Source organism: Gymnoscopelus braueri (genome assembly GCF_963280865.1).
Source record: "Gymnoscopelus braueri genome assembly, chromosome: 20".
Classification (NCBI taxonomy): domain Eukaryota; kingdom Metazoa; phylum Chordata; class Actinopteri; order Myctophiformes; family Myctophidae; genus Gymnoscopelus; species Gymnoscopelus braueri.
The window spans coordinates 37,398,322-37,410,293 of record NC_137622.1 but is presented as its reverse complement, the minus strand read 5'-3'; the positions used below and the strand labels follow the sequence as shown (position 1 = coordinate 37,410,293).

At 48.5% G+C, this 11,972-nt stretch overlaps 1 protein-coding gene across 1 annotated transcript; it reads right to left on the bottom strand.

Annotated features, from left to right (window-relative positions):
• Positions 1-206: 206 nt before the first annotated feature.
• On the bottom strand, positions 207-2,497 carry LOC308075678 (SCAN domain-containing protein 3-like; the record flags this gene model as incomplete). The annotated part of the gene is made up of 3 exons (XM_080415626.1): positions 2,025-2,497; positions 1,744-1,932; positions 207-791 (listed from the first exon to the last, which is right to left on the bottom strand). Exons 1-3 carry the CDS (start codon positions 2,475-2,477, stop codon positions 207-209), a joined length of 1,227 nt encoding a protein of 408 aa, XP_080271752.1. The 5' UTR covers positions 2,478-2,497.
• Between the last annotated feature and the right edge of the window lie 9,475 nt (positions 2,498-11,972).

Genomic DNA, 11,972 nt, shown 5'->3' with positions numbered 1-11,972 from the left:
CATCCATTAAATCAAATAATTCATCAACTAAATAAATAAAAGTCATCCATGCTGTAAACAATTGCATAAATATAATAATTCATCCTTTAAATTAAATAACTCATCAACTAAATAAATAAAGCAAATTCATTGTGCAAAACAAGTGCAAACAGTCCAAAATAAATATTCATTAATACAGGTAGGCCTACATGTTCAGTGATGCTACGCTATGTCATAAACTTATTGGAGCAGGAGGTTGCTTCATGGCATTTGCTATTGCACAGCAGCCCCTTTGCTTTGCAGTTGCATCTGTTAGTGGTGCAACAATTGGTTTGCCTGCAGTTACACTTCTGGAAACCTTGTCCATTACCCTCTGACTGGGCAGTGGCTGCCTGACGCAAAGACACTTCTTTATCTGTGGGCACATCTGCAATGCTTATAAAGGACTCTAAACACGGGTCAAATTGGTTGCGTGCATATAGTTGTTTAAGGACCCCACTTTTTGTGCCCAATCTGTAGAACCCATCTTCAGACATGTTGAGCACAACAGCCAACACGTTGCGTGGGTCATTTTTTGCCCGGTCCACATCAGGAACTGAGACCCTGACAGACTGCCCAAGCTCAGCCGCTTTAAAGCGCTTGGCAGACATCTCCAACATCCTCTCGGCTTGCTTCTCCTGCCTCCTCTTGGCTGCTGTGCGGTGCTCCTTCTGTTTTTCAGCTGTGTGGCAGTGACAGCACACAACAGCTGCCCCATAGCCTTCCTCCTCATCACCCCTGGCAGTACTGCAGGGCTGAATCGCATGACATACCTACAGAATAAAATGACAGTGAAAAATAAAACACACATGTTATGTAATTATGCTGTTATACATGTCTTTTAAGCGTGATTATGAAACCCACACAATTGTCAGGAAACACCACTGTGATTGGCCAGAAGTCGCTTTGATTGACAGTTCTCGTTTTTGCAAATATGCCTAACCTTAACCCTAACCTCAGTAAAACTATGCCTAAACCTAACCTTAACCCTAACCTCAGTAAAACTATGCCTAAACCTAACCTCAGTAAAACTATGCCTAAACCTAACCTTATATCTAACCCTTAAAATTAAATGTTTTAAAGTCCTCATTACCCTAACCCTTTGTAGCATAAATGAAGAGTTGTGTAAGTCCCAGCAGACGCACTAGGATTGACCAGTAGTCACTTGGAGTGGCAGTTGGGGCAAACGCAGTCCCCACAAACATCATTTACTATTCTGTGCCTATCGGTACATAATTCGGACGGGGCTGAGTAGGCTCAAAGCGAACTTCGCAACGTTCGGCACGGCAACTCGCGCGCCTTAGCGCGCTCGGTGGTGCCTCTCGTGGCTCAAGTTCGCTTGAGACTGCGCCCCTCCGTCGCGGTCTGGTCCAAAACTATACTTTAAATTCTTAATTCTGTATTGAGTCCTAGTCCTGTACATTCTTATAATGAGACTATGGATTTAGTTAAACAGAATGTGAAATTATAAGGGCATTAAAATAAAAAAATAGCAAGATCCCAAAAAGACTCTCTTTCAACCCTAACCTCAGTAAAACTATGCCTAAACCTAAACCTAACCTCAGTAAAGCTATGCCTGCCAGGGAGCCAATCAAAACACAATGGGAGACTGTTCTGTCCTAGAACTCATGTGGGTTCCATAATCAGGCGTCTTTGAAATGTAAAATGTTCTGCACAATCATGAATATAATGCACCTCATGGACATTAAGACATGTTACACTGACCTGGCCACAGATGGCGCACTTATGTCCACCAGAGGTCGTTTGCTGACAGGACACACACAAGCAGGGGTCTTTATTTTCTTCTTCCCCATCAGCAAAAACGGAGATAAGTTCCTCCTCTGTGGTGATGTTAGAAGTGACCTCCTTTGGTAGCCCCTCTAGTCCCACTGTAATGGGCCTCCCATACATGGCCTTGATTGATTGAAAACTTTATTAGATAAAACATAGAACTACAATGGCAACATTCTGAAAAAAGAATAGCAGAAGATGAAACATCAACAAACCTCATATGGACTCCTTCCTATTCCAGAGTGAAAGCGTCTGTTCTTGGCGTACTGGACAAACCACAGCCCGTCAGCCCACTTAGACGTGTGGTTGTCCCGTTGCCACATTGCTAGAATGTCCTCGAGATCACGGTTTGCACGCTCTACAGAGCCCTGGCTTTGAGAGTGACGGGGCTTGCCATGTACAAGTTTACATTCTGGCCACATACTGACAACCCTTTCAACCAGTTTGTTAGCAAACTCACGGCCGTTATCACTTTGAAGAATTAGTGGCGCTCCTTTGTCACTAAAGATGTGAAGTAAATGGTCGGCCACCTCTTCTGCTCGCTTTGTTTTCAGAGGTCGGAGACAGACAAACTTGGTCAGATGATCCTGATAGACCATGATGAAACGATACTCCCGGTCAGCATTGCTCTGCATGTCTATTAAATCCACCTGACAGCGCGAGTTCATGTAGTTGGAAATGATAGGCTTGACCACAACACCCTTTTTAACTTTTTTTTGTTTTAGTTGACATGCCTCACACAAGCGCAAATAAACACCGACACTCCTCACGATGACATTGTAGAATGACCGACGCAGCTCTTTGTACAGAATGTCACGACCACTGTGTCCAGTTCTGATGTGGGCTTCGTGTATTCTGTCAAATAAGTCCTCTTTGGCCACAAGTACAGTGTCCGCACCGTGCCTGGCTATCTTCTTTGTGCCGCCAAAGTCAATTAAATGGTATTTTTTCCCCAACCTATAGTCCTTCGGGCATGTTTTCTGCGGTCTCTCGAGCGTAGCGATAATGTCTTTCTCCGTCTCGCGAGTTAAAAAGACAGCGTTACTCTGCTTAGTTTGGCCAACCGCTTCATTATCCAACCTGTCATAGAATATTTCTCTCATATTATCCATTTTATTTTCAGCGCTCCTCAGCGTTCGCCTGGTGTAGCTTCCTGGTTCCTATGTTGTTGTTGTCGTCGCAATCAAAGCCGCGCCTCTCGAAAAGCACCGCCTCGCGCCGAAGCCCCGCGCCTAAAAACAAGCGCTCTGTCTTCAATCGTACTGGTTCTCCAAACGTACTGTGACATATATATGGATCCATTATGTACACTCTCAGAGGTACAGTACAGGGGTCTGTGGCCTGATTATGCATAACAACAAACGGAGGTCCTTGAAATTAAAAAGAGAATCAGTGGTCTGTTATATGGACCTACTGTATGTTGGTAACAAGTTAGCTTGCTAACTAAAGCTTAGCCTAGTAGCACTTGTTAGCACGGAAGCTAACGAGTGGCTAACGAGTGACTCATGAGCGATAGCTGCTAGGCAAGACAACGCTGCGGCTCGGTTAGTCCACAAGCTAATCTTGACTCCAAATGTTGCGGCCTCCTAGTCACCAAGGCTAGCACCAACGGAAAACTCGTGGTTGGCGTCGAAACCTTCCTCAGAGTTTACCCAGCGGCAGGTCAATGCCCAGAGCCGACCTCACTCCCCCCCCAGGCCTTAGCTAAAGCCCCAGAGGACGAGCTAACAAGCATGGCGTCCGGTACTAGGTCTAGGACTCTGTCCAACGCCGCAACATCCCCGCAAAAACATTGCGAAAGATCCGACGAGATGCCAGACTTCCAGGCACACCCAATGTTTGATCTGTCAGGGCCTCACTCACACGGAGCAGGGGCTGCTTGAGGGGGAGGACTTATGTCTGGTCTGCGGAGAAACGGACGCGAAGATCCTCCGCCAACGCATGCAGCAATTCACCATGGAGGACTCACCACCATTGGACCCTCCACTGGAGGCCGATCCGAGGGAGGCGTCGTGTACCTCGGCGGGGACCGCGGCCAGGCCGGCCCGTGCACCGTCCCCAGCGTCGAGTTGGGCCTGCACAGTGGAGAAGGCGGAGCCAATGGCCGAGGAGGATATGCTACGACGGGCCCTCGACCCCTACAAGGCCATGGATGAATACGACGGAGACGTCCAAGTCTACCTCGATTCTCCAGGGGAGGACAACATCCTCTCCCCCTCCTACAGCAGGCACTCCATCCCCTCCACACAGCGGTCGTACACCGCAAAGTCTCTCCCGGTGCCCGATTGTGGCCTAGAGCTCGACGACACATGCACGAGCTACTTCACCGAGCGGCGGACCGCACGGTCGTGGTTTGGCCCCGTCCAGAGGAAAGGACCGCACCACAGGCCTCCCTCCTTGACAGCATCGGAGGAGCCAGGGCAAAGCGGACGACAAAGGACCTTATTCCCTGGAGGCCCTTCACACAAGTCATGGGAGAAGCCATACTCCTCGCCTATCCAGCCTTTTCGAGGCCTCGACTGCCTGAGGGAGCAGGAAGAAGGGCTGAGCCGGCAGGGTCCGTAAGTCTAGCCCATGGCACAAATTTCTCATCCCAACAGGATAGAGATTTCTCTGCCCTCAACAGAAAGGCCTACACGGTCCTAGACGCGGGGGCACGCATCCTGAATTCCTCCGTGCTCCTGGGGGCCTCGACCACGCAGCTCTTCAAAGCCGCGAAGGACAAGCCTACACCGAAGCAGATGCAGGAGCTACGTAATCTGAGTGATGTGTCCCTACATCTCACCGCTGGGGCCCTGATCGTCATCGGCGTCACGGCAAGATGGCTGGATCTCTCCCGCCTCTCCGAGGATCAGCCCGTGAAGCAAGAGGGCCTCTTTGGGGACGCCATCGCCATCTTGACGGCCAACTGGAAGTCCAAGCAAGAGCAGGGTAAGGCTCTAGAAGACTCCTTCCCTAGGAAGACTTCACAGTCCAACGCTTCTAACCGTCGCGCCCCAACACCAGCGTACTGTAGTAACAGACCACAGCACTCTGTGTCGCCCTCCGTCCCGGCCAACAGATCCGGAAGCCACAGGGGCCAGGGCTACAATCAGGGAGCGGGGCAGCGTTTCCGCTCAGGGTGCACACGGTGCGCGCGCTCCTCCATCAGGCCATGCGGCCAGGACTTTGCACATTCAAACCTTACATGTATGTAACCATGATGCACCTCCCGTATTCACAAATAAATGTTCTACGTTATCACCGCCTGATTATTTCAGTGAAGTTAATAACTATACTATGAATGAACACCCAGAACACGGGGAAAATGAGCCTGCTGCCCCCAGAGTCGAAGAGACATTTCAGGGCAGCAGGACAAATAAAAATCATGAGAAAAGCCCAAAGGCACTGAACGAGTGCCGGTGAGTGTTCACTTTCAGGATAATAACAGCGTCGTTCCTCCTACGAGGAGACAGGCCCACGTCCAGGGGGACGCGCTGTCTCGCAATCCTGTTTGGCTGTCGCAGAGGGAACCCCTACGGCTCGACCGGCCACTCGGCGTGTCTCCACATCCACGGATGCCCGCCCGTCGTGCACCAGTGGCGACCGCCCCTCCACGGAGGGAACGACCGCAACAGCGGCTTCCGCTACAAGGTGTGGTCGCCGCCAGGGGCACCACCAATTTCCCCTGGTAGAGGCCCTGGTGGTCTGGCTCGCCCACGGTGAAGCGGCCGCCATGGTTGCCGACCTACTGGGGCAGGGAGCCACCTACGACGGCAGGTACCATGTTCGGTCCCACGCACCACAAGTGTATGCACACGGACCGATTACCTGGAGCACACCACCATCACTGTCTCTCGTAGCACCATGCGTGGTTGGATCCCGGGCCGGGATGATGGACCTACTGTCCAGGGTGTGGTACCATTGGAGATGGTTTCTAGGCCCAGGCGTGACGAGGCTACCCGGGGCTCGTTTTGGACGACCTCGGACAAGACTGTTTGCCTCAGGAGTCGACGTGAGATGTCGCTCCTACGTCCTAGTGTGGGGAGCAGCTCTGCGGGCCCTGGGCGCACTATGGCACCAGCTGCCGGTGGTCGGGACCCCCCGCCCGAGCTTGTAGATCGGCTAATTTCAAACATTTTAGTACTTTTACTTTTGGTACTTTAAGTACATTTTGATACCGATACTTTTGTACTTTTACACAAGTCAATTTTGAATTCCGGACTTTTACTTGTAACAGAGTACTTCCACACTGCAGTATTGATACTTTTACTTAATTTACTTAAGTAAAATATTTGAGTACTTTTTCCACCACTGGACTGATGCTACAGTATAATCTCTCCTGGAACTCTATATATGGAGATAACTGACCTACCTAAGTCTGACATCATAGAATCTCTCTTGGGACTCTATGGAGATAACTGACATACCAAGCCTAACATCAGAGACCCCCCTCTTAGAGCACCATATATGGAGCTAACAGAAACATCCAAGCCTGACATTATAGACCCTATCTTCGGGCATGACTGACATCGGGGGCTCCATATATGGATATGACTGACATCACCCTAATGACACTAGCACCGCAGCCAAGGGTATATAAGACAACACAATCCACACGTTCATTCTGATCCATCGGCGATACCTGAGACAGCAACCTCTAAGAGAGAAGCAGTACAGATCCCAGATAGCTATCCCTTCCAAGGATTCCTTCTTCACTGATTCTCCTACTCCCTAGACTGCCATCTCGGTTTACTTCCTGCTTGGATACACAGGAAGTCTTGAATCAGGTTTGAACCTTAATATTTGGTCTTGTATGTGTTCTTGTGTTTTATGTTTATGTTTTATTACACGAAGGTCATAGGTTTCGTTCTGGCGCTGCTGTGATCAACGTGTCCTTGTTATTTCAGATCTCTGCTGGCTTCTGTGCCAGGATGGCTGATATAAGCTTAGAACCACTCAATGAAGACCAACAGAAGGATGACAAAGGAGGTGAGTCCCATTATAATTATATATTAATTAATTAATAATAAGGAGTAAGGTCCATTAGACTGCCAGACACTGTGCCAATGAATACTGGACACAGCTCAGCGAAGACATTCAAGCAGCTGCCTTATCAGGCAATATCAGGGGGATGTACGATGGCATCAAGAAAGCGCTTGGACCAGCCCAGTGCAAGACAGCTCCCCTCAAATCACTTACAGACAAGGGCCAGCAGATGGAGAGATGGGTGGAACACTACTCCAACCTCTACTCCAGACAAACAATCGTGTCTCCCTCCGCCCTCGATGCCATTACATGCCTACCAACTATGGAGGAACTAGACACAGAACCAACCCTAGAGGAGCTCAGCAAGGCCATAGACAGCTTGGCCGCAGGGAAGGCTCCAGGCAGCGACGGAATCCCCCCGGACCTGATAAAGCGCTGCAAGACCACCCTACTGCCTCCACTGTATGAGGTCCTGTGTCAGTGCTGGCAAGAAGGAGGTGTACCACAGGATATGAGAGATGCAAAAATCATCACCCTATATAAGAACAAGGGTGAGCGAAGTGACTGCAACAACTACAGAAGCATCTCCCTCCTCAACATTGTTGGCAAAGTCTACGCCCGAGTCATCTCGTCTCGCCTACAAAAGCTGGCCGAACGTGTCTATCCAGAGTCACAGTGTGGCTTCCGGGCTGGAAGGTCAACAGCAGACCTGATCTTCTCCCTTAGGCAACTTCAGGAGAAGTGCAGAGAACAGCAGATGCCCCTGTTTATCGCTTTCATTGACCTAACTAAGGCTTTCGATCTGGTTAGCAGGGAAGGACTTTTCCAGATTCTCCCAAAGATAGGATGCCCACCAAAACTGCGCAGCCTGATCACAGTCTTCCACATGAAAGGGAGGGACAGTGCAGTTCAACGGTAGCACCTCCAAGCCCTTTGGCATACATAGCGGTGTCAAGCAAGGCTGCGTCCTGGCTCCCACACTCTTTGGCATCCTCTTCGCTCTGCTCCTGAAGCATGCCTTTGGTTCTGCAACAGAGGGTGTCTACATCCACACAAGATCAGATGGCAGCCTTTTCAATATCACCCGTCTCAGAGCAAAGACCAAAGTCCGCACAGCTCTAATCAGAGACATGCTGTTTGCAGATGACGCAGCTGTTGCGACCCACACTCAGCACGAGCTTCAGAAGCTGATGGACCACTTTTCCCAGGCCTGCAAAGACTTTGGACTGACCATCAGCCTGAAAAAGACAAATGTTCTAGGACAGAACACTGAGGCCCCACCAATCATCACCATCGACAACTATGAACTAGATGCCGTCCATCAGTTCACCTACCTCGGGTCAACTATCAGTGACAACCTCACCCTGGACATTGAAATCGACAAGAGGATTGGGAAAGCAGCAACAACACTCTCCCGTCTCACCAAAAGAGTGTGGGAAAACACAAAGCTGACAGTTAAAACCAAAATGGCAGTGTACAACGCCTGCGTTGTCACCACGCTACTGTATGGCAGTGAGACGTGGACAACCTACTGTATGCCAGGCAGGAGAGAAGACTCAACTCCTTCCATATGAGAAGCCTCCGCCGCATCCTGGGCATATCCTGGCAAGACAAAGTGTGCAACACGGATGTTTTGACGCGTGCTGGTCTCCCCAGCATGTACACACAGCTCAGACAGCCCAGGCTGCGCTGGCTGGGCCATGTGCATCGTATGGAGGACGGTCACATTCCCAAAGACCTCCTCTATGGAGAACTGGCATGTGGGAGGAGAACAGGTCGTCCCCACCTGCGCTACAGAGAGTGGAGAAGTACCATATACCAACACCTCATCACAGGGGAAAAAAACCTGTCAGACGCAGCGAAAGACAAGAGGGCCCGAAGAAAAGAGCAGAACAACGAAGACAGACCAACAACCACATACAAATGCGATCTCTGTGACCGACTGCCACTCCCGCATAGGGCTCTTCAGTCATAGAGACGCTGCTCCAGACCAGACCCGTAGGATGTGAAAAACCATGGTCAACCCTGACCGACGGAGGCCTATGATATTAATTAATTAATTAATATATATAGAGCTTGTGAAACCCACTTACTTTCTCTCTCCCTGTGTGTGTGTGTGTGTGTGTGTGTGTGTGTGTGTGTGTGTGTGTGTGTGTGTGTGTGTGTGTGTGTGTGTGTGTGTGTGTGTGTACTGCAGAAGCCCAGTTCAAATGGTGGCGCCGTCCTTACTTCCTGGCTGCTGGCATCATTCTGATCATCCTGGTTATCACCATCGTTGGTTTGCCAATTGCCATCAGCTGTAAGACTACTTTCATAATGATGTTTTTTTTGCAATTTATCATACAGTAGCTTCAAGTCTCATATTCCAGTTCTAATTTTGTCTGCATCACTTTCCTCCATCACGTTCCTGTATAACTATAATGATTACTATCAGAATATAGATATATTTAACACTTGTCCCTAATTTTTTGGATTTTGTCTTTTTTAAATGCCATATGCCATAAACGTAGGTCTTTAGTTGTGGTTAATTAGTGTGGTCTCTGTTCCAGTGGGTGCGCCGGCGGCAGATGTAACTACCCATGACCAACCTGACGAATACATTATTGGAGGAAAGCCAGCGAAGCTTTCGTCTGCTGTCAGCGTTCAGATTGGCAACACTCACATCTGCAGTGGGAATGTCGTGGACAACCAACATGTTTACCTTCCTGCACAATGCCTCAAGTAAGTTCATTCATATTATTACACCAGGGGCGATTCTCCTGAGAGATCGGGAGCTTAGGGTCCTCCTCCCTGTGTTTGTGTCGTTAGCCTGTCATTCTGTGCACATGCAAAGTTTGTGTGAGCGAGCGGCAGAGAGAGAGAGAGAGGGGGCGGAGAGAGAGAGGGATATAGGGAGAGAGAGGGGGGGAGAGAGAGGCATCTTCGAGAACTGTCAGCAATACAAAAAAACAAAGACAAGGAATATAGCATATCACTTAAATGGGATCTTTATATTTCTCTCTTCCAGAGACATCAAGCCAAGGAAATTGAGAGTCCAGTTTGGGAGGACCAACCTGGATGAAGCAGGTGGTGTTAGGAGACGCGTTATTGATTTCAGGATCAACCCAAAGTGGTCTCTAAGGTAAGGATGCGCATGACTGACGAAAATCAAAGTAGATTATTCTAGTGTTATTAATAACTAATATTGGATTATTCTGATCTTCCCATAGCGGGCGGTGGCGTTACGACAACGCTCTGCTCAAAATGGCCTCACCCGTCGACTTCACTGAAGACATCCAACCTGTTTGCCTGGCAGACGACGGCAGTGTGTTTCCGACTGGTACGAAGGCGATGGTCTACGGCTGGGGTCGCGTCGGAAAAGGTAAGCACAGGACCCCCAAAATGGCACCCTGGGGACCAAATGATCAAATGTGGCCAAATGAAACTTGTAAGGGTCCAATTTGTTAAACAATTCAGAGTGTCCATCTGGTTAACACTTTCAGAGGTAACCAAATGGACCCTTACGATCAATAATTTTCTTGGGCTCCCCCTGGAGCCACCTCAGGTACCCCTGGAGGTCCACTTTGAGAACCACTGGTGTGCAGTACACGTAGAATTTCACTGAATAATGTTTTGACAGACTGCTGACAGACAGCCTCACTATTCTGGCCATGTCATAATACGCCGGCATTTGGTGAAAACAGCAGCTCTACAATAATCGCATGAATAATGACATTTCGGTTTCCATTTTTGTAAACACTTAAGCGATTGTCACACAATGTGTGCTTGTAGATCTGCTATTTTCTGAAAAAGTTTTTACCATAATAACATGCCCAAAATAGGGACGCAGGGTTGAAAGTTGTTAATATTGCAGCCAGACTTACTCACACTGATAATGATTCTGTTTGTTTGTATTTTTAGAACCACTACCATCTCCCAGAGCTCTTCAAGGAGTCAACGTTACGGTAACTGACCATAAACGTTGTAAGCAGATCTGGAGTCAGGTAGATGACGACATGATCTGTGCAGGAAATATGGAAGGAGGCCAGGACGCATGCATAGTAAGAATGCAATTCAAATCCCATTCAAATCTTAATGTAGCACTTCACCCACTTTCAACCTCATCTGGGCCGTAGACAGCTCAGGAACCTGTCTGCCAATGACATCATCGATGGAGATTCCAAGCTAACAGAAAATTACTACAGCCTTTCTCTCTTCCTGGAAATAAATTAGATGTAGAAAAATTAAATAAATTGTAAAGACTTTACATTGTAAAAAGTTAACAGTGTGCTTTAACAGAAACTGAGCGCTGGAGAGTGAACAATGCTTATTTGTGTCTTATCAGGGCGACGGAGGTGGTCCGCTCATGATCAAACAAGGCAATGATTGGCTCATGGCAGGTTTCGTGATTAGGGGTCCTGAAGTTTGTGGCGTTGCAGACATGCCCACCGTCTACTGGACATCCAGCAAGAAGTTCATCAGATCTGCCATTCAAGGTGTGTTCATGTTTTAATGTCCTGGCACACAGTCATTAAGCAATGCTGTGTGTGTGTGTGTGTGTGTGTGTGTGTGTGTGTGTGTGTGTGTGTGTGTGTGTGTGTGTGTGTGTCTGTCTCATTAAATGTAAGCTATATAATTGTATGTATTTAGAGCTGTCCTGGTGTGTTTTATCATGTGTAGAGATGAGTGATGAAGAGTGTGGGACTCGAGACAACCGTGCAGTTGGACGTATCGTCAACGGTAAAGAGGCTGCTCCACATTCCTGGCCCTGGATGGTGGCTATCAGGGTAAATATACATTATACATATAAATATACATTATACAACAGGTCAGCAGTGGCTCACAGCGGTCGTCTTGGAATCAGAAGGTTCCCGGTTCGATCCCCGGCTTCTCCTGTTTGAGTGTTGGAGTGTCCTTGAGCAAGACACTGAACCCATAACAGTTAGGGTTTCAGTGTCTTGCTCAAGGACACTTGGGAGTGTCACACACACACACACACACACACACACACACACACACACACACACACACACAGACAGAGCAGGGTAAACAATGCATGACACCAGGCTGCTCATCAGGAGCAGTCTTTTTTATCTAATACATATACTTTTGGGAAAACAGCAGATCTACAAGCTCACCCTGCGACACGATGCAACGCGTTGAGAGCTTGTAGATCTGCTATTTTCAGATTGTATAGAAAGTCCCCATTTGGCTGG